This window comes from Globicephala melas, chromosome 4, assembly GCF_963455315.2.
Source record: "Globicephala melas chromosome 4, mGloMel1.2, whole genome shotgun sequence".
In the NCBI taxonomy this organism is placed as follows: domain Eukaryota; kingdom Metazoa; phylum Chordata; class Mammalia; order Artiodactyla; family Delphinidae; genus Globicephala; species Globicephala melas.
In genome coordinates, this window is record NC_083317.1 from 28,491,728 (window position 1) to 28,515,482 (window position 23,755).

General features: G+C 37.5%; 1 protein-coding gene across 11 annotated transcripts in view; it reads left to right on the forward strand.

Annotated features, from left to right (window-relative positions):
• NRIP1 (nuclear receptor interacting protein 1) overlaps positions 1-23,755 on the forward strand; it is a 190,684-nt gene that overhangs the window by 82,422 nt on the left and 84,507 nt on the right. For 8 of the 11 annotated variants that reach the window (XM_060297892.2, XM_030877767.3, XM_060297894.2 and 5 more), the window contains one exon: positions 9,192-13,567. The exons of the other annotated variants lie outside the window; for them this stretch is intronic. In XM_060297892.2, coding sequence (XP_060153875.1) covers positions 9,550-13,020 — 3,471 coding nt within the window. In that variant the 5' untranslated portion in view covers positions 9,192-9,549 and the 3' untranslated portion in view covers positions 13,021-13,567. Of the gene's footprint in view, positions 1-9,191; positions 13,568-23,755 lie in introns of those variants that run through there. 11 annotated transcript variants of the gene reach the window in all.

The window sequence follows — 23,755 nt, forward strand, 5'->3', positions numbered from 1 at the left end:
GTGGAAAGGTATGGGTGGTAGTTTCTCAGTCAAAATGAAACCACTTAAAATAAATAACCTACTGACGGTGTGCCAGTAGCTTTATCTCCCTAGTTGAAGAACGCATTTTAGCACGTTACCTGTTACTATTAACGTTACCTGTCAGTATTTAAAGACATAGAAATTCTCCAGGTACATTGTGCGTATTCTTGTTGTTTTGCTCACTGATCCCCTGGGGTGGGAGCCTGTTAAGTTCATTGACCTCTTTCTTCCCTTTACACATATCACCACGATGTCTCTCTGTCCGTGGATTGTGTCTGTAGCGATACTTCTCTGCCACAGACTGGCTGAAGCCCTCAATCTAGAAAGCTTTGTGTTCTGGGCCATTATGGGCAAGCGTGGTGTCATAATGTTTTTATTATTTCTGGAAAATCAAGTCAGAGTTCACACAGCAAGGCGGCACTTTCACCCAGAACATATTTATTCATTGGTAAGTGATTCCTCTAAATAGACTTTAATATAGTATATTTTACAAGGAATTCTGTTTGTTTTAAACTAAAAAATATGTCAATAGATTTTGTGATCAAAGTTTGATGCACAAATGGGTGTCCATTACTGGTAATTTTGATATACCCTTGGTCTGCTTCTGCCTGGTAAAGGAAGTTCCATTTTCAGTGGTATTTAATTTGATAATTTTTTTTTCCTTTTTCCTTTGTTATCGAGAAACTAGCAGACCTTCTAGGATAGGATAATTCTGTTATTTTCATTCCAGCCTACTTAATTCATCAAAAATAATTTTGCAAAATAAAAAACTGGTAATCGAGAACATTTACATGTTCATGTATCATAATTTGCAAGTTAATCAAGTTACAGCAGGTGATGCTTAATTTAACAAGGAAGGCTTTTATATTATAAATTTACCCCAACAGCATTATGCATTCTTAAAAATAATTTCTTGGTCAGAATGCTTCAGTAAGAACATTCATCACATAACTCTTGGTTTCATAAATGTAATTTAAGATAAATTAAGTATCTTGTTTGAGCAGCTGAAACAAAAGGCATGGTTTTGTTAGATAATTATACTGTTCAATAATATACTCCATTAAGAGTCACTTCCATTGCTGCTCTTCATAACCAAAGTTTCTTCATATATGTATAATTTGGAAATTATCATGGAAGACTATGGACACATTGTAAAGTTTTTCTGGTTGAACCAATTTTTAGCAGTTAGATCTGTGTATTAGGGAAGAAGTGACCCAAGATGTTGAGAAATAAGACAGTTTGCATTTTACCTGGCACAAAGGCTTAGAGGTGTTGGGGAGCATGGTCGATTCAGGAACCTGTAAAATCAGTTTCAAAGTTGTCATGTGGCAAGGATCAGTTATAACAAATGAATAAATAAATACCCAAGAATACCTACACATATACATACACACATGTAAAAACTCATGATTCTGAAACATACATACACTACTCTCACTCTGTGATCCAGTACAACATCTTTAGTAGAACATACTTTATAACAAAAAGCGCATAAAGATCTTGTCTTCAAAGATGGGGAACATTTTTAAAACAGAGTGTACCCCTGTGAGTAAACGCAGAGTGTCTGGTAAGTGTACTAAAAGCCCCAGGATCAATGCCAGCTGTTACATCAGTTCTGTTGGTAATCTTTCTTACTGATCTATGACCTTGACCTTGTGTTTATGTCTGTATGTCAAATCTATTTTAGGGCTAGGGAAACTATAGTTGAGTTTAATAGGATTTATGCTCCAGTCTCAAAGGATGTTCATATATATATATATATATATATATATATATATATATATATATATACACACACACACATACACACACATATATATGTAACGTGTATATAGATATAGAGATATGTATATATCTATATATATACACACACATACTATAAAACAATTCCAGGAGAAGAAATCACCATTTTCCATTATATTTCATATTTTGATAGACATTGGAAATTATTATGCTTTTCAAATCTGATAGAAAGCACCAGTTACTTTGAAGGGCTATTGGAAAAGGTAAGGAGAAGCTCTACCCTGTTAGTTTTATATTTAAACCCTTTTTTCCACCCTTATGTGCCACCAAATAATTAGTTAATAATTGTTTTGTGTTTCTTCAGAGAAACTATTGTTTAACTGAAGGCAGTGAACAGACATTAATGTTAATGCTGAGTATCAGGTATTCTTTATCATATAATAATTCTCTTCCTGGATTTCTAAAAATTACACTTAGAATTTAATTTTATTTAAAAATATTCTAGTTTCTGTGTTTTCAAGATAATGCAGCACAGCATCCATGAAGGTGTTCCATTTTGGAGTAGAAATTGTTTGGCAGTTAAGCTCTGTCTGTAGCTCCTTTGATTCTGTGAGCCTTTTTAATTTAAAATCTCGAACTTTATACTCTTAACTTTGATTATAAATTAAATTTTTATGTAAACTACACAGGCAGAATAAAATGGATGGTGGACTTACTGAATCTGATTCATAGACATAAGCCTTTTGAGAATAATTCAGAACAAAGAAGCTCTTCTTTATTTCACTGTATCATTTATAGGGGATACATGTTTCTGTCTCCAGGATAATGTTTTTTACCTCTCTCATGCGTTTGTCTATGTCATCAAGGGTCTTAAATCTTTACTATTGCATTTTATTCAGTATATAGTCATTGAGAGATAAGCAGAAGCTCCAGTTTGAATATAAGCTCATATTTAGCTTTTAAATAAACATCTGTTTGAAATTCTGTGCCCCAGTAAAGAAAGTAGTGAAGATAAACAACTGGGGGATTGAATGGGAAGGGTGTATGGCTGTTTCAAAATCATTTCCTTCCCCTAGAATTCACTAAAAGGACGATAGAACATACTGGTCAGGGCTATTTCCACAACTTTTATGACAGCTTGTCATCTTTCTGGTGAAAATGCTTGTCATTTTTATCAACTACAGTTTGATACATTACTTGGAATCATAGAAATAAAATTTTAGAGTTGAAGAGGTCCTCAGATACATATGTCCTGTTGAACACTCAAGTCAGTCAAGCACTAACGTCTCCTAGTGAGTCTCTTAATAGGGAAAGTGAGTGACACTATTTTACTCCTGTGGAAGCAGCTGACAGCAAGTTAAAGCTGATGGGCCTGGAAGGTAGGAGCAAATTTGCCCTTGGGCAAAAATATGTAAGTCCCTCAGGTTGCAATGGAGAGCAATCTGGGCAGCTGTTTTACTCACTACAGTGTCAGTAGCTTCTGTTACCAATCTCTGAAGAGTATTTACACCTAAAATGAGAACCCCAGGGACAGGGACAGAAGCTCTTGTGGTCTAATTTTAAATGTTAAGGCCCTCAGTTGAGCAAAATGTTTTCAGGTAAGTATTTTCTTGGCACCCATCAGGTTGAACATCTTTTGATAGATAATGCTACAACGAAAATTGTCTTGGAATTTAAATTATATGAAAGGACATATACTAATTCTGATTTATTTTTCAAAAAATTAGAAGTATATCTAATAAATGAATTACCAGGCCTCCTCCTTTACGATGCCCATTATTATTCCCAGCTGTAAAATGGCAACAATCGAACATTTCTTTTATTATTTTTCTTAACTTCTTTTCAAAAACTAACTTTTAATTTATAATAGAGGATTCACTATATTTTTCACTGAAGTCCAGGACCATTATCTGAAATTTTACTTTCCTTTATTGTTCTATGACATTAGTTGGGTTTTATATATTCTAACTTTTCATCGGCCCTTGGTTTAGAAAGCTAATCTCATCTATTTGCATAAAATGTTTGGTGTTACATCTTCTTGATATATTTTTCTTGGGTTTTTTTTTTTTTTTTTTTCCTGTTCAGCTCCTAAAACTTTCTTTCAAAGTCTCACCTTGGAGACCACCAAGAGTTCTCTGAATCATTTACCTGGATTTGTATTGCTTAAGTAAAAGTTTCAATAATTAGGACTTTTGAATCTTCTTAGTACTTACATATTTTTCTTCTAATGCTTACTGAAACATCTTAATGTTTGTCTTTCCTTGTGCATAAAATTGCATCCCCAAAGTACTCTACAGTGAAACTTAGGTAATATTGTCCAATAGGAGTAGCCTCTCAGTTCCTTCTGCATTTTGAGGTATCAGAGCCAAGAATCCAAAGGCTCATTAAAGTGGCATTGCAGAAATACCTTTCAGTTCAATACTCAAACAGGTGTTACTTGATGATGCAGAAGAAATTGGAGATTTCATGGAAACAATTGGAAGTCGTGAGGTATTCATTAGACGTCATTTAAATAGCATACAAAGTTGACTTCATAGATGTTTAATCATTGAAATGTGGTTTTAGTGGAGAATTTGATTACTAGTGAGATACTGAATCCTTTCCTTAAATACAGCTAGAGAAAGACCTTTCTCATGTATTTTCAACCAAAGGTAGTCCCACGTGTAAGAATCCTATTAGATGCGTCCTTCATTTATCCAAGTAAAATCTTTTTACTTGGACTTTACCATTTATAAAAGTGTTTAAATATTCAGCGAATTTTCCCTTTGCTTATTAATAAACCATTTCCAAATAGAAAATGTAAAACAGTGCAATGGAAATATTTTGCTTTAGAGAATCAATATAACACCTAGTTAGGAATTGTTAATATGCAAATTATTTACAACTGTCTTTTATCAACTAAAGCGCTAAGAAAAAAGTTACATTATGTTGAGTCTTATTTTTCAAGTTCTTTTTTTTAAATGTAGCTTTTTAGAAAAACGTACTTTGAATTCAAGCATTTTACTAGATATTTCATTAAGCTAGTCTGCATATTGAAACTTGGATCTTTGCCAAAATCTATCTATTCATATGGCCAAGACTGCTTGAAATTCATTTATGGTTTAGTTTGATTTTATTTTTAATAATTCTGTCCTGCCACAACAATAATTCTTTTTGCTGCATGCTAGTGGACCAATAAAATCTCAATTTTATTAAATTTAAAGACATTTTTATGCTTATAAACAATTTTATATTAATAAAAGGATTTCATTTATAATTTTAACACTGTAAAATGGTTATACATGAATTTTACTAAATTATCTTGAAATACATTAACCCTTGGTATACAGTCAGGGTTCTTTGAACCCAGTTTTAGTTTGAAGTTGTTTGTTTGGTAGGAAGGATTGTATTATATGACTTTTATTCTTTTTTAATGTTTCAATGAATGCGTTTTCAATAGGAAAAAAACATTATATCTTGTTATTACCCTGTGTATCCATTGGAACTTTTTATAACTCAAACATACATTATGGAATCTTAGTGATCTTATTTTTCCTGTATCTTTAATCATTTTGCCCTTTTATCATTTTGGAAATTAATTCATCATTTACTTCCAACTGTATGATATAAAGACTAAGATTATATAAGCCAAAGGAAGTTAATGAAAGTGCCTAGAAAGATGATGCAGTAGTGAAATATGTCATTATTGTATCATCTTCAGTTTTCTAATAGCATAGCCTATTAATACTGTATTATCTTTCAAGAGTGTAAAATAATGTTTGGAGATTATCTTTGTAGTCTTTCTATTTTGTTTTAAATTTGTAGTAAGTAGAGTTGAGAATTCAGTATTTTTTATTTTCCATCCCTAATGTTAAAGAGAAGAAAGTTGGCATAGGAAGATGCTTCAATTAGATGAGTCACTGGATGAGTGCGAAGAGACTGATAGTAGCATTCTATACATGATTGATGATAGTGACATTGAGTGTATAAGCAACATTTCGGACTGTTGTCTTCAGATGACAGTATCCAAGATGAATTTTCTCAAACTCAAGGATCAGTGAGTGAACAATATAGTTCTTATTCCCCCAGCTTAATTGAGATATAATTGACATATCATATTTTATAAGGTGTGTAATGTGAGGATTTGATATGCACATGATTACCAAAGTGAGGTTAGTTGACATATCCATCACTTCACATAGTTACCATAACAATATAGTCCTAAAGACAAAAAGGAAATAACAGTATTTTCCTCCAGTTAGTTGCTTATTAGGAAGGACTTCATTCAGTATTTTGTGACAAGAACCTCGCCTGCCCTATCTTGGTTCTTTTATGATGTTGACACACCCACATTTTTTGAAACAGAAGTGTACAAATACACACGGCTGGTGTGTAACAAGAGATTGGAAGGAAGTAGATGACATGAAAATGACATAATTCTTTGAATTGATCACTGTAATTGGTATTAATAAATCTAAAAAATAGAAAAAATATTTTGCAATTACGTAACAAGGAAGATTTCTGTCCCTCTTTCTTCAGTATAATTTTGAGCTGTCCAAGTTTTCCAAAGTAACACATTTTGAATTATACAAGTACAAGAAGAAGACTCAGAAGTGATGATTAAGCTAGAACCTTTTAGACATGTATTTGAAATCTGGAATTGGTATTTACAGGGTATTTCCAGGTTTGTGCATGACAGTAGTTGAGCTATCAGTTCCAAAGTGCCTTGCCCATTTCAGATATGTTATCCTTCAAAACCAGGAAAATATAGAATTAAGAACTGGGTTTGCCATGTGTAAATTCTTATTAAAAATTCTAACGAAGTTGTTTTACATTATCTCTTTATTCTTCTGTAAATTATTCATAAGTTGACCTAAGTAGTGATGAAATGTTCTTGGACCCAGATGGTAAATGGTGATGACTGTTTTTCTTGGTATACTGAGGGTTAAATGAATTCATTAAAATTATAAAGAGCTGATTTTGATTTAGACTGATAATTCCAAAATCAAAATTAAGTCATTTCTTGGTATAATAAATGTTACACTAAATTTTTTGTTAAAACCAGAAAACTTTTTCTAAATATTTTATGGAATCACCCTATAAAAATGACAACTAAGTTGAAATAGACATTGTTCAGTCAGCTTTTAATTTATCACTGGGTAGGTTTTATTTTTTTCCCATTCACATATATATATATATATATATATATATGTATTTTTAGTGTTCATTAAAGAAATCTTTCTTCATTTTGCCTATCATGCCTACGAACCTAATGTTTAAAGACAGACTATTAATGTATTTTAGTTTCTAAACTGAATTTTTCCTTCTAAACCTCATGAGAGTTGCAAAATTTGTGAGATCTTCATTTGAATTCTTTTTCCTATTCTTTTTTTTTCTGCCCCCTCAGTACTTTTACTCCCTTTGGTCCTTCTTACCTTCCGTAAACCAAATATTTTGGATAATTCTTTTTCCCTTTCCGCAGAAATCACTTTAACAAGTGTTTGCTGTACAAGTCAAGTCTCTCCCTTATTTTGTTTATGAAGAGAGTATGGAATATTTTTAAATAGACATGTATACAAGCTCTAATATTTAAAATCATTGTTGAAGTTAAAAATAAACCAGTAGGGGGCTTCCCTGGTGGCGCAGTCATTGAGAGTCCACGTGCCGATGCAGGGGACACGGGTTCGTGGCCTGGTCCGGGAAGATCCCACATGCCGCGGAGCGGCTGGGCCCGTGAGCCATGGCCGCTGAGCCTGCGCGTCCGGAGCCTGTGCTCCGCAACGGGAGAGGCCACAACAGTGAGAGGCCCACGTACCGCAAAAAAATTAAAAAATAAAAAAAAATAAACCAGTAGATCCACTGACAAGCTAATGAATCACAGTATTTTGTAAAATATTCCAGTTGTTAAATATATTGCTTGCAAATCTCCAAAAAAGCCTAATTTTTAAATGTGTGTTGACATTTAGGTATTTGTAACTGACGGTACTCAGGTAGTGTTCAACACTTGGCAGCATTCTTAAGTAATATGTATGTAAAATCAAGTAAGCCAGCTATATGTCGGTGATTCAAAAATAATGTGGTTGGTTGCCTTTCCACTGAAAGAAAATGAGTCAGGTTAATAATACTGGCTTTAAATCAAACGATTTTAACCTTAAAAAGTTTAAAAAAAACAGGTTTCTATGAAAAGCTCTTTTTCTTCTTGTTCATGTAATTGGTGCTGTTTATAGAATTTTCTTTTCAAAGAAATTAATGAAAAATAACCACTTTAACTTAGAATTTTCTGAGAACGATTATTCCTCTTTCCTTCAGGTCTATTCTAAATTTGTTTCTTGCCCACTCTTCTACAGGATGATGTGATAGCTTAGTGTAAACACATAGTTATACTTTTATGTGTCACAGTAACCACATTTTCTAAACTAAAAATTGGTGCAAGTACCCTAATACATTTTTTTTAAATAATGACTTTAAGTCTTCTAAGAAAATTTTTTTAATCACATGTAACATTTTATCCTTATTGATAACAGTGTCACACACGAAGAGATAGCATGGGTAGGGAGGAGGAGTATTTTATTATATATTAGGAACATTCTAGAAACTTAGGGCTATAGATTCACCTGTAACCTGTATTCTGCATCTGCTAGGAATGGACCTCATTTAAAAAATTCTACATGGAGCACACGTGTGGGGATTTTAAAACAGATACGTTAAGCCTTTGATAGACCTGAATGAGCATCTGAAGGATCACTCTTCTGTTTTTAATAAGTTGTGGTAAGAACTAGGGGTGAATAAGCTTGTGATGATATGTAAACGTTTGTACGACCAAGACTCACAATTTGCACAGGCCTACAAAAGAATCTTATACTTGTTGGGGCTTCCAAGTCTTTGAAAACGGAAATGCTCCAGATTACTTACGGGATGTCTGATGTTTGGGGGATGATATCAGAAGTGAATCCGTTGTGTCGGCCTCAACCTCACATCACACTCGTTAGATTGAGTCCATGTCACGTGGATCTCTTTTCCTTTTTTGATACTTCTCTTGTTCCTTCCTAAGCTCCTCATAACGTAAGGAAGCTCATTCTAGCCCCTCGTAGAGCTGTGGTGCTACAGAAAAGACTTAGCATTCACATCACTTTGCAGAAAGGTGTTTATGAAAATTCAGAAACTTGGTAGACTTTTGAAGACAGTTACGTAACATTGAAGTATTTTCTTTTCTCTGATTGGATCATTTTAACAATATGGAATAATCCATAGGATTTCCAGTAGAGATTTCCAATTTAATAGGAATAACAATAACATAAATTACTGAAGAAGTGACTACAATGCATATATATGTATATTGTATATATACACTTAGAAACTGACAAGTGCTGTATTTTTCTGCTTCCAGGTATCACAGCATAATTCTAATGCTTCACCTCCTTAACTATTTTTATTTATTTATTTTATAGAACACTGATATTTGCATTTATTGTGGAACAAAAGGTGAAGAAGGAGAAGCAGTATATTCACTAAGGATTCTATCTGCTTGCTGCTGCAGACCTGTGTGTTGAGGAATTCTGCTGCTGCTTCTTGCTTGGGAGTTATCAGCTCTGCAGTCAGGCTGCGTTGGGAGCCTGCCTGCCTTTTGTCTCGTCATTGCCAACCAGCAGACCAATCCCGGTCGGAACGGAACAGTACACCTCTGTCTAATTACTATGGAAGGTGAGAAACCGACATTCACTAATTGAAGTTACATCTCACTCACCCACAGAAAACCATTCTTCAAAGTGAATAGAAACCAAGCCTTTGTGAACACTTCTATTGAACATGACTCATGGAGAAGAGCTTGGCTCTGATGTGCACCAGGATTCTATTGTTTTAACTTACCTAGAAGGATTACTAATGCATCAGGCAGCAGAGGGATCAGGTACTGCCATCGACAAAAAGTCTGCTGGCTGTAATGAAGAAGATCAGAACTTTAACATTTCTGGTAATGCATTTCCCACCTGTCAAAGTAATGGTCCAGTTCTCAATACACATACATATCAGGGATCTGGCATGCTGCATCTCAAAAAAGCCAGACTCTTGCAGTCTTCTGAGGACTGGAATGCAGCGAAGCGGAAGAGGCTGTCTGATTCCATCGTAAATTTAAACGTAAAGAAGGAAGCTTTGCTGGCTGGCATGGCTGACAGTGTGCCTAAAGGCAAACAGGATAACACGGTACTGGCCTCTTTGCTTCAGTCGTTCAGCTCTAGGCTGCAGACTGTTGCTCTGTCACAACAGATTAGGCAGAGCCTCAAGGAGCAAGGATACGCCCTCAGTCATAATTCTTTAAAAGTGGAGAAGGATTTAAGGTGCTACGGTGTCGCATCAAGTCACTTAAAAACTTTGCTGAAGAAAAGTAAAACTAAAGATCAAAAGCCTGATACCAGTCTCCCTGACGTAACTAAAAACCTCATCAGAGATAGGTTCGTAGAGTCACCTCATCATGTTGGACAGAGTGGCACAAAGGTCATGAGTGAACCCTTGTCATGTGCTGCGAGGTTACAGGCTGTCGCGAGCATGGTGGAAAAAAGGGCTAGTCCTGCCACTTCACCCAAGCCAAGTGTTGCTTGTAGCCAATTAGCATTACTCCTTTCAAGCGAAGCCCATTTACAGCAGTATTCTCGAGAACACGCTTTAAAGACACAAAATGCAAATCAGGCGGCAAGTGAAAGACTTGCTGCTATGGCCAGATTACAAGAAAATGGCCAAAAGGATGTGGGCAGTTTCCAGTTCTCAAAAGGAATGTCAAGCCATCTTAATGGTCAGGCAAGAGCATCATCAAACAAACCAATGGCTAGCAAAAGTACAACATTTCAAACTCCGATGGGTATTGTTCCTTCTTCCCCCAAAAATGCAGGCTATAAGAACTCACTGGAAAGAAGCAATGCAAAACAAGCTGCTAATAACAGTTTGCTTTTACATCTCCTTAAAAGCCAGACCATACCTAAGCCAATGAACGGACACAGTCATAGTGAGAAAGGAAGCCTTTTTGAGGAGAGCAGTACACCTACAACTATTGATGAATACTCAGATAACAATCCTAGTTTTACAGATGATAGCAGTGGTGATGAAAGTTCATATTCCAACTGTGTTCCCATAGACTTGTCTTGCAAACACCGAATCGAAAAACCAGAACCTGACCAGCCTGTTTCTCTGGATAACTTAACTCAGTCCTTGCTAAACACTTGGGATCCCAAAGTCCCCGAAGTAGATATCAAAGAAGATCAAGATACCTCAAAGAATTCTAAGCTAAATTCGCACCAGAAAGTAACCCTTCTTCAGTTGCTACTTGGCCATAAGAATGAAGAAAATGTAGAAAGAAACAACAGCCCTCAGGAACCACACAGTGATGGGACAAAGTTCAGCACACATAATTACACGCGGACTTCTGTCATAGAAAGCCCTAGTACCAGCAGGACTACTCCAGTGAGCACTCCACCATTACTTGCATCCACCAAAGCCGAGTCTCCCATCAACCTTTCCCAACACTCTCTGGTCATCAAATGGAATTCCCCACTGTATGCCTGCGGCCCTCAGTCTGAAAAGCCAACGAATACCGCATCGAACCACCTGATGGACCTTACAAAAAGCAAAGAATCGCAAGGGGAGAAACCAGTCCAAAATGAAGGCACACAAAACTCTGCCACTTTCAGTGCCAGTAAACTGTTACAAAATTTAGCGCAATGTGGAATGCAGTCTTCTGTGTCAGGGGAAGAGCAGAGACCCAGTAAACAGCTGCTGAGTGTAAACACAGAGAAACCTACAGGTATGACTGATAGACTAAATAGCCCTCTGCTCTCAAATAAAACAAATGCAGTTGAAGAAAATAAAGCATTCAGCAGTCACGCAACAGGTCCTGAACCAGGACTTTCTGGTTCTGAAATAGAAAATCTGCTTGAAAGGCGCACCGTCCTCCAGTTGCTGCTGGGAAACCCCAACAAAGGGAAGCCCGAAAAGAGAGAGAAGATGCCCTTAAGAGATGAAAGTACTCAGGAACATACAGATAGAGCTTTAAGTGAACAAATATTGATGGTGAAAATAAAATCTGAGCCTTACGATGACTTGCATACGCATACCACAAATGTGCCCTTGAGCCGCGACGCTCAGGGTGCCCCCTTCTTAGGCGTGGCTCCTGCCTTGCAGGGAAGCACAGCTGTCTTACCAGCATCTGAGGACTTCAAATCGGAGCCGGTCTCACCTCAGGATTTTTCTTTCTCTAAGAACGGTCTGCTAAGTCGACTGCTGAGACAAAACCAAGAGAGTCACCCGGCTGATGACCTGGACAGCAGTCACAGAAATAGTGAACTGACACTTGTAGACTCAAAGAATCTTTGCATGGTCCCTAAAAAAAGGAAGCTTCATACTGAGCCATTAGAAAATCCATTTAAAAAGATGAGAAATAACATAGTCGATGCTGCAAACAGTCCCAGTGCTCCGAAGGTGCTGTATGGGTCCTTGCTTAACCAGCAAGAGCTGAAGCTTAGCAGAAATGATCTTGAGTTTAAATATCCTGCCAGCCATGGTTCAGCGAGTGACAGCGAACACAGGAATTGGGCCAGAGAGAGCAAAAGCTTCAACGTTCTGAAACAGCTGCTTCTCTCAGAAAACTGTGTGAGAGATTTGTCTCAGCACAGGAGTAGTTCTGTCGTCGACAGTAAAAAAAAAGGACACAGAAGCACTGTGACCAATAGCAAGCCTGACTTCAGCATTTCTTCTTTGAACGGACTGATGTACAGTGCAGCTCAGCCCAACAGCTGCATGGGCCACAGGACATTTCCATACCCCGGTGTGGGAAAACCTCCTGTGAGCCCTCCTTTCCCTGAGCACCTGGGCTGCGCAGGGTCTAGACCAGAATCTGGGCTTGTGAATGGGTGTTCCGTGCCCAGTGAGAAGGGGCCCATCAAGTGGGTTATCACAGACGTGGATAAGAATGAGTATGAGAAAGACTCTCCGAGACTGACCAAAACTAACCCAATACTGTATTACATGCTCCAGAAAGGAGGCAATTCTGTTACCAGTCGAGAAACACAGGACAAGGACATTTGGAGGGAGCCTTCATCTGCTGAAAGTATCTCACAGGTTACAATCAAAGAGGAGTTACTTCCTGCTGCAGAAACTAAAGCTTCTTTCTTTAATTTAAGAAGCACTTACAATAGCCATATGGGAAATAATGCCTCTCGCCCACACAGTGCAAATGGAGAAGTTTATGGACTTCTGGGAAACGTGCTAACAATAAAAAAAGAATCAGAATAAAATGTACCTGCCATCCATCTTTGGATCTTTTTAAAACTAACTAGTATGAACTTGAGATCTGTATAAATAAGCGCATGATTTGAGAAAAGCATGGTATAATTGAAACTTTTTCATTTTGAAAAGAATTGGTTACTGTGATGTTTAAATATGCATACTACTTCTTGCTTTACATTAGATGTCATGAGGAAGCTGCTGAACTAGCAATTGGTTGTTTAACACCTTCTTATGCATCAGACAACAACTGTGAGTAGCCCATGAATGATATTCTTTTTTAATCATAAATAATAGGCATAAATTAAAATGTGAATCTCCACCCACAGTGGATTAATGCATTGCTGCCTTTATTAGGGTACTTTATTTTGCTTTTCAGAAGTCAGCATACATAACACGTTTTTTTAAAGTCCAAATTGTTAAATAATAACTCCTAAAGGATAATTATTGAATCAAAGAACCTAATACTGATTCATTTTTTCAGTTCAAAAACAAATTAGAAAAAAATATGCTTACATTTTTCACTTTTGCTAAAAAAAAAAAAAAAGAAAGAAAACACATTTATTTTTAATTCTTGGAAGGGGTTTTGTGGTTCCTCGATGTGTCTGCCCCACCCCAATCCTTTTCAATATACTATATTTCTTTAAACCTTGTACTACTTAGTAAACATTGATTACAATTGATGGAAGTTTGATAGATCTTTAAAAAAAGGCAGATTTCCATTTTTGTATTTTAACTACTTTACTAAATTAATATTCCTCCTTTTACAGAATTAGGAAAGTTAACATGTATCTTCAGGTGGTTTCCTGAATAGTTGAAATAAGAAGTTGTTTTTAACAAGCAAAATGGCTTTTCTTTGGACAGTTTTCACCATCTCTTGTAAAAGCTACTTCTCACCGTTTCTGTGGTACCTGTGAGTCTTATGACCAGGGTTTCTTAAAGTTGGACTCAGACCACCTGCATTAGAATCATCTGGAGCACTTGTTTTAAAATGCAGATTCCTAGGCAGCATCTCAGATCTACAGAAAAAGAATCTCTGCTAAGTGGACCTGGGAACCTTCCTTCTGCATCTTAATATACTCCCTAGGTGTTTCTTCTGCACACTGCAATTTGAATTTTGAAAATTGAAACCATTGCGTATGACTTCTCTCAACACAGGATTGTGAACAAACTATTTGATGCCTGTATTTTCCCCAGTACAGTCACACATCAACTCAAAATTTGCAATATTGTACTTCATATATTACTGCTATGACTTTGGAAATCGGGTTCAGAATACTTTTTATGACCAAAAAAAATCGGGTGGAGGGGACAACTTTCATATTTGGCTCAACATCTCAGGAAAATCTGTGATTATTTGTGTGTTCTAATGAGTAACATCTACTTAATTAGCCTTAGGGATGGAATAACAGGGCCACTTACCAAACTCAGGTGATTCCAGGATGGTTTGGCGACTCCTCCTGAATACATCCTTAACTTCTATTAAAACCATTGTCCTAAGAACAGTGCTGACAAAGATGAAAACATTTATTTCAAACCCAAGAAAGGCACTAAACTCAGATTGACTAAACAAAAAAGTACGAAGGGCACATATACATGACAGATTTGTACACAGTCACTCCATCGGATCTGTTATTTTAAAATAGTGATTAAAAGTAAACATTGATGTTTTCTTGGAAGAACTTAATGTATTATCGAGCCGCATGGGGTTTCTATCTTGAAACAAGTCCATGCTTTTCAGTTCAGTTTTTACAATCCACAATTCTTTCACCAGATATTTTTGGGTTTAATTTTGAGCTGAGTTAGCAACTGACCGATCAAAAAATTGTTATATAATCGACTGTTAATTAGAAGGAAATCTATTTGAAATTGTTCTACTTGAGGTTGTTTCTAAGATTTTTATATTAAAAATGGGCGTTATTTCCTAATATGATCTAAAACCCTAAATGATTATTTTTTTCTCAAAATAATTTGTAAATAGTTACTGGATATATTATAAAATAATAGGAGCGAATATTATGCTACATCATGAAAATTCCACGGGCCAGTGAAGATATTCAACTCCATCCCATCTTTATTCTGTGACAATCTTATTGTCTACACTGTATAAATAAGCTTTTAACCAAGTCATTTTTTTCTGCCATTGTGAAAGGTCTGGAGCCTTAGAAGTATGCTAGAAAAAAATATTGATATTCCCCCTTGGTTAGGGGAAAATGGGCTTTTACAAGGGGGTGAAACTTAGGTCAGGAAAAAGAACATCAAGGGCCAGCTTTGCTTTTTTTGTTTGTTTCTTTGGTTGGTCATTTGTTTTGTTGTTGTTGTTACTGTTGTCAGCAGTCAAAGAAACGAAGGTATGTCATATATAAATAAACATGACCACAAAGAAACCTGTTCTGATTTACTGGAGTGTCCCCAATTTGAGTTTAGTATGATTTTAAAGAAGAGCGGTGAGAAAGGGCCTACATCCATAAATGCAGTTCATTTATGCATATGTAGATACAAGGATGCACATACACATTTTCAAGGACTATTTTAGATATCTAGACAATTTCTTCCTAATAAAGTCATTTGTGAAAGGGTACTACAGCTCTCATTGACATCAGTAAGGTAGCATTACCTGTTTATTCTCTGCTGCATCTTACAGAAGAGTAAACTGGTGAGAGTATATATTTTATATATATATATATATATATATATAATATGTATATATATATATATAGACTTGTTACATGAAGATGTTAAAATTGGTTTTTAAAGGTGATGTAAATAGTGATTTCCTTAATGAAAAATACATATTTTGTATTGTTCTAATACAACAGAAAAGCCTTTTAATCTCTTTGGTTTCTGTATATTCCATGTATAAGTGTAAATATAATCGGACAGGTTTAAAAATTGTGCATGTGTGTATACAGTTGCAAGTCTGGACAAATGTATAGAGTAAGCCTTTTATTTAAGTTGTGATTACCTGCTGCATGAAAAGTGCATGGGGGACCCTGTGCATCTCTGCATTTGGCAAAATGTCTTAAGCAGTCAGATCAGATATTCATCCCAACATAACAGTATTCCATTTCTGGACATGACTTCCGTGGTTTAAGCTTTGTGAAAGAATGTGCTTTGAATCCAAGGGTCTTAAAACTTTTTAAATCAAGTCAACCACTTTTCAACATAAAGAATTCACACAACTACTTTCATGAATTTTTTAATCCCATTGGAAGCATAATAATATACCAGGAGTATTCCAGTGTACTGGAGTACAGGCACATTACCATTCATGGTATGAATTCTGGGGTTTACACAACCAATTTTGACGCGATATGCTCAGTAATATAATTTGTCATTTTTATTAGAAATTTAATTTCTTCATGTGATGTCATGAAACTGTACATACTGCAGTGTGAACTTTTTGTTGTGTTTTTTAATCTTTTAGTGTTTACTTCCTGCAGTGAATTTGAATAAATGAGGAAAAAAAATGCATTGTCTCTGGTTTGAAATGATTGTTATTTTCTGGGCTGTCTCCGATTTTCAGGTTTTCCATAAACATAAAAGTCTCTGGTCATGAAAATAACAAGTCTTCAAGAATGCTTTGCCCTTCTCAGAAAAATCAAGGGAAAAAAAAGAAGGTGGCCTGCGAGTTAGTATATCTAGAGACAGGGCAATTGAAGCATAGCTCAGAATCAGCCTGTATAGCCTCTTCTACCCATCCTTGATTCTATTGCTGGTGTGTAACTGGATGGTCATCATGGATTTTTGAAGTGGGAAAAAGTTTGTACAGTGTTCAAAAATAAAGTTGATATAAACTTGTTTTAAGATAGGATTTTATTAGGTTTTTATCCAGGTTTCGACGGGTGTTAATTTTGGGGTGTTTTTTCGTTTTTGTTTTTTTGTTTTTTTGCGGTACGCGGGCCTCTCACTGTGGCGGCCTCTCCCGTTGCAGAGCACAGGCTCAGTGGCCACGGCTCACGGGCCCAGCCACTCCACGGCATGTGGAATCCTCCCGGACCGGGGCACGAACCCGTGTCCCCTGCATCGGCAGGCGGACTCTCAACCGCTGCGCCACAAGGGAAGCCCTAAATTTATTTTTTTAAAAAGTCTCCAAACGTTTTGCAAAAATGAATGTGTGCGCTTGCACACATGTGTATGTATACTGTATGTGTATAGGTAATGAGTAGTTGAGAATGATAAGCAATGTCCTTATGTAATAAGTAATAGAAACCAATTTATTTAGAAAAAGGAAAAAGAACTATACCTGTGAACCGATGATCTGGGGTGGGGAGGGCATTATTTTTACAAATATATTAATAATAATTTAAGAGGAAGGCATTTTCCCGAAGATCAGTTTCTGTTTTCTGACACTAAAATAGGCCTATTAAAATCTCAAATTAAAATCTGAAAATTTTGCACCTTCTCCCTAACAAGTTTATAAACACTGTCTAAAAAAAATCCAGGTAATAGAAATACATACAGCTGTTCTACATGATTAAAATGTTGAAAAGTTATGCTTTGCCGTCTGTACAGACACTGTCATTGGAACCAGAGATGCACAGCCACGTTTTGTTTATTGATTTATACGGTAAAAAGGCATAACGAGCTCATCATGTAATAAATTGAGGGATTTTTAAGAAGAAAACCACCCCAGTTAGTAACTCCTCTTGACTATAAGTTAGCGCCAATGACTTTAATATGGAAAGTCTTTCATAATCTAATCAGATTATGATCACCCACTCTGTGCCAAGTTCTGTTTCAAGCTTGTTAATGTGGAAGACTCCTTTACAAAGAAATAATTTTGAACAAGTTTTCTCCTACCACTACTATCACTAAACTGTGACCTATTTGTTTACAGAAAATAGATTTTAAATGTTAAGCATGACATTTTTCATTTATTCCATCAAACTTAAGAAGTATCTGACGCTAGCACCTTGTAAGGGTTGGTGGAGGAATCTGTTGGCACCTTCTAGCGTTAATTTACTGCTACATTTCTCTAAATGGTTGGCACGATAATACTTAAAACATTTTAAAGATGCCGTCCTCGTAGGCAAGTTAAAGACCCTTGCTCTAAAAAGCCAGAGTTAATGTACTCTTTAGTTGGTAACAGAATAATTGGAAATAAAATTCAAATCCCATAAACTTCAGTCCTGGAGAAGTGTTGCTGCACTTATGATGCCCTCATTTGAGTGTCTAAAGGTAAATACATAAACCCTTCCAGCAATAGCCAAATTTTAAAATATCAATAGTACACTTCTGTAGTCAGAAGAGGATTTTTCAGCCATTCCAAACAGTCCTTTTACAGCCTTTTTACCGACAAAGACCTAGACAGCCTTCTACCGTCCAGCCTTTGCTTTTACCAAACTTCGTTGGTTAGGTGCTCTGAGCTTTAAGAAAAGTCTACAATCCTTTTGGACTGTTCATTTTGCTCTTTTTTGCTGATACGCATTCACCTCCAAACACATCTGGAAAAGGAAATGGCCTAACATGGTATGGGTTTCATAGCCCGTAGTTTTTTTTGTTTGTTTTTTTTGTTTTTTTGTTTTTTGCGGTACGTGGGCCTCTCACTGTTGTGGCCTCTCCCGTTGCGGAGCACAGGCTCCGGACGCGCAGGCTCAGCAGCCATGGCTCACGGGCCCAGCCGCTCCGCGGCATATGGGATCTTCCCGGACCGGGGCACGAACCTGTGTCCCCTGCATCGGCAAGCGGACCCTCAACCACTGCGCCACCAGGGAAGCCCAGCCCGTAGTTTTTGAAAGCTGCACCAGCGGGGCCCCAGAGTAGAGCTTTGGTGTTGGTATGTTTTCTGAGATTGTATTTTCCCTTAACCGATTTGAAATGGTAATTTAAGGATAGAACAGTAAGATGACTTCACTATAATTAGAAAACTATAGATTTCTCCCAGGTTGCCCCTAGCAGCCATTGTAGCCAATCTTTCCATGAGCAGCAAATTCTTATAAGACTCGCAGCACCCAGTTGGATGTGCTAGCTGGCCTTGCCGCATCTGGTAGAGTGCCCTTGGACTTGTGGCGCTGACTGCATTCTCACATTTTCAACTCATTCTCCCACCATCTAACACGTCTCTGCCCATCGCCACCAATCATTCTAGTGTTCAAAACCTTCCCAGTAGGAATTCAGTTTCCTGAGCACATCTGCCTTCCTGGCATCAAGAAGATGCCTTCTTGGCATCACCTTCAACCATGTGACACTCTCTGCCTAAAATACCTCCTTCCTTTGCCCTCTCCTCCCCATCTGCAGCCTTGTAAATTTGTATTTATCTTCAAAACCTAACAAATAATTGCCGCTCAAAGAACCCTCTGTAGTTCCTTCAGGCAGTGTGTTCCTCAGCCCTCTGCAGTCCCATAATGCTTTGTGTAGACCTCTCTTAATTTCCTTCATTAGAGTGGTTAACAACATACTTTGTATTCCTTCTAAAGGCAAGAAGTGTGAAGTGTGTCCAAATCCTGATATGTAACAGTTAACTCAGTAAATGTATGACCAGTCAAAGAATGAAAGAAGGTTGATTTCTCCCCACACAAAAACTGAAAGGCTGTCTCCCCTTCCCCTGGGCTGGGAAACAAAGTAATTTACAAGGTTGGGATGCATCCATTTCCCTGAAACAATACCCAGTCTCCCAGGCTACCTCTAGCCCTAGGGCTCATGGTCTCTGTAGGCCAAGCCAGGCATTCTTTCTTCTGTCCTCTCTAATCTGCAGAGATGCTATCAGCTGAGAAATTCCTAACAAGAGGAGCTGGTTCTCGAGAATGGGACGGGAACTTTGGGGGTTTTGCCAATGTAGGTCTAATTACCTGTTGTACCATATCTTCTTACAAACAGCGGTGAGCATCTTAGAATTTTTGCCTTTAGCAGGGAAGCTTCCAAACACCACACTGAGATAGGCCTGAGGCAAGAATCCATGGCCTCTCCCGCCAATCATGAATAAGTTCCTGATGCACAGGGCTACACTCCCCTGAACTATGGAGAATCAAACCCAGGCAGAACATGCTCTCTTGGTGGGTGTGGTGCAACTAACTCCTTGATGGTAAGGCCCTCACCAGGGTAGGACCTGGATTTAGCATTAGGCTATTTCAGATCCTCAAGGAAACCTGAGTCCCTACAGTTGTGGAAATGCAAGAGACCAGTGCCACATACGAACTAGTCCACTAGCACACGTATTCACGTTCATCGGAGGGCTTTGACAGTGGCAACTTACCTAGAAAGCCACGTCAGCAGGTTCTAGAGTATCAGAAAAGTAATACAAATGTTCAGTGAATCAGCAGGTGCTTAAAGGTGTGCTAAATCACTGTGACAGCAGAAGCTCATCTCTTTTGTATGTGTGGAAGTGGACTGAGAGATGTTAATTTCCTTTCATTCTGATAACATAAAATTAATAAACTTTTTTTTTAACTGCTGCATTTTATTTGTCCAGAGAAACCACATTTCGTGTTCCCAACCCCCAGGAGAAAGAATAAAGTCTTAGATGAAATCGCTCTTATCATATGTCCAAATGGTAGTGGAAAATCCAAATACAGAGCATATTCAGGAGGAGGAGATTGGCTTTCAGTGGAGATGAAATGGTCCCCTTTCCCTAGCCAAGGACTGATGACTCATGATTTCTACCTGATATTAGGCCATGGGGAAGAAACAGATGGAAACCTCTGTCTCAAAGGGGACATTTTTAAGTGGATGTTTTATGTAATTAGATAGTGGAAAGAGCTAGAGACATATTTAGAGGACAGAGAAGTTGGAAGCACAGTGTCCCTAGTTTTCTAAGGAAGAGGGGATGCTCCCTAAGCTGTTCTCTTCCTATGAGCTCCTTTCTAGCTTAAGCGAATCAAGAAGGCTTCTAATCTTAACCATATTAATAGAAAATAATCATACTCATCCTCTCATCAAAGGTAAGGAGTTTCTTGCGAGTCTGGATATTTAAAATCAGGTGGGGATTTTTTGCGTTGTTTTTGGTTTTATTTTTTTTCCCCCAGCATCTCTTCATACTTGGGTAAGGTTGTAGACTTGCAGGACTGGGATATGAGACCAGGGAAAAGAGTGATAAGAAGCTTATGAACTTAACATTTCCCCTAAAACCAAACCAGACAGCAACCTAACAACCATCAAAGCATCATGCGTATTTATCTAGCTGGCCTTAATGAGCAAAATAGTATTAAGGGTGAGGTGATCATGCTAAAAGCTGTATTCCAGGACTCACTTTTGCTCCAAATTGTTAACTGATAGTAATGCAAGAAAGGTTCCCAGAAGCCGAAGGGCAGCTTTCAAAGTGAATAGTCAAAGTGCAACTTTTTAAAATAACAGTGACATTGATGCCACTAGATTAATGGGACCATATAGTACTTAGAGGCTGTTTCTGATCATCACCAAGTGAAATCTTACTGAAGCAGGAATACAGGCCAGAGCTCAAACACATCATCCGACTTACCAGATTGCTTGCTTGCTTCCTTATTTCCTTCCTCCCTCCCTTCCTTTTTCTCTTTCCTCTCTTTCTCTCTCTCGTTCTCTCTTTTTCTTTTTCTTTTTAATAGAATAGGTTTAAGGAGAGGTAATTGATATACTGTACAATTTACCCATTTAAAGTGGACAATTCAATGATTTTTAGTGTATTCATGGAGTCACTAGATAACTAATATCATTTCTGTCTATAGAGTTAGATGTTCTGGACATTTCATGTAAGTGGTATCATACAATATGTGACCTTTTCTGAATGGCTTTATTCACCTTAGCTTAGTGTTTTCAAGGTTCATCCATGTTATAGCATGTATCAGTACTTTCCTCTTTTACTGCTGAATAATTTCCCATTGTATGTATATGTCATTTTATCAGTTGATGGACATTTGGGTTGTTTTCTTTTTTAGCTATTATGAATATTTTTGCTGTGAACTTTGTTGTTGTGGTCACTCATCAAAAGCAGGATGGACAACCAATCAACATTTGGTTTGGATATTGCCACCCATGAAGTATGAGGGTATGAAGTCAATTGACTGTAAATGCAGGGGTTCATTTCTGGACTCTCAGTCCCCTTCCATTGATGTATGTGATTATCCTATGCCAATACCACACCACCTTGATCACTAGAGTTTTGTAGGCATTTTTGAAATCAGGGAGTGTGAGTTTTCTAAATCTGTTTTTCAAGATTATTTTGGCTGTTGTTGGTTTCTTAAATTTACATATGACTTTTAGGATAAAACTGGCAATTTCTGCAAAAATGATAGCTGAGATTTTGATAGGGATTGTGTTGAATTTGTGCAGATCATGTGCGGGGTATTGCCATTTTAACAAAATTAAATCTTCCAATCTGTGAACATAGAGTGTCTTCCCACATATTTAGGTCTTCTTTGATGTTTTCCAACAGAGTCATCCTGGGATGACGTTGGTTTTAGCAGGGTCCTGTTTAGTTGGCTCTTTCCCTGATCTCTCTGCTGTCTGCCTCTTTTGGTGTCACACCCAGCTGTTAGGCTCCACTAATTGTCCTCTCATTACTCTCTCTCTCTCTGTATGTATGTGTGTGTGTGTGTGTGTGTGTGTGTGTATATATATATATTACTATTATTATTATTATTATTTTGACAATGCCCTGGCCATAAATATCTCCACTGTCTGACCCAATTACATTTGGGCCCTTTTGCAAGTGTGGTTTTTGAGGCAGGTCTTTGAGATTTATTCTGTTCCCAGAGGGCTCTTCTTAGCTGTCTCTTTTCCTGATTCCCTCTGGTAAACTAGCTGACCTGTGGTTTAGCTTACTATTCTCATAGAGCTAACAGCCTCCACTCAATTGCTTACCACCAAGATCTTTGTTGTTTTCAAGAATATTTTAGGCTTGAAGTTTCTCACACTCTGTTCTAAATGAAGGGAGAGCTTCAGAGCTCTCCGTTTTTATGCCTTGTCTCAACCCCTGGTCAAAATTTCTGAGCCACTGTGCCATTGCTAAAGACAGAGATAGTGGCCTGTTTCTCTCTGAGTAACATCCCTGTTTTTACGAATTGGATGCTGGGTGAGCATGATAGCTTTGGGTCTTCTCAGTTCACCACTCCCAGTGGGGAAGCTCTACCCTATGAATGAGCTGGGCCTAGGGCAATTACAGCCCCTTATTCTTCCCTGCCACATTTAAGATAGATTGTCTGCCCTTAGAGAAGAAGCTCAGTAGAGGAAGAAAGCCCTTGACTTTCAGTGGCACTCACCTGGAAGGTAGTGTTGACAACAAAATGTCACCTGCCGTATCAGTAAACAAAGGATGTTACAGCCATCAAACCAGCAGCCACTGCAGCTGACTGTGTACCCTGAGGGGATTCAGGATGGAGAAAAACAGGATGCTGGGCCTAGATAGTCAGGTGCATATCAAAGGAATGATTTCAATGACCCCACATTCTTGCATCTTCAAGTACATAGAAAAACACTGAATGCGTTAACTTGAGATGTCTGGTTTTTCTTTAATTAATAGTAAGTAATCTTTTGATGTTCTGACTCCCTGTTTGTTTTTTTTGCAAAAACTCCTATATATCCTGGCTCCTCCCTTACCTCTTAGGAGCAGTTCCTCAGAGCTGAGAGGCTGCTTCCTGGGCTTGAGTCCCCAGGAAGTCCACTGAATAAAACATAATTTTCAATGTTTAGGTTATGCATTTTTTTTCAGTCGACAGTAGCCTCTGTAACCCAGAGTTTTGCAGAGGATGAGAAATGCTGGTCACCTGGCCCTTCCAAGGAGATATTGACACCCTTAACTGGAGCTGGGGAGAGGGACCCTCATTTTCACGGC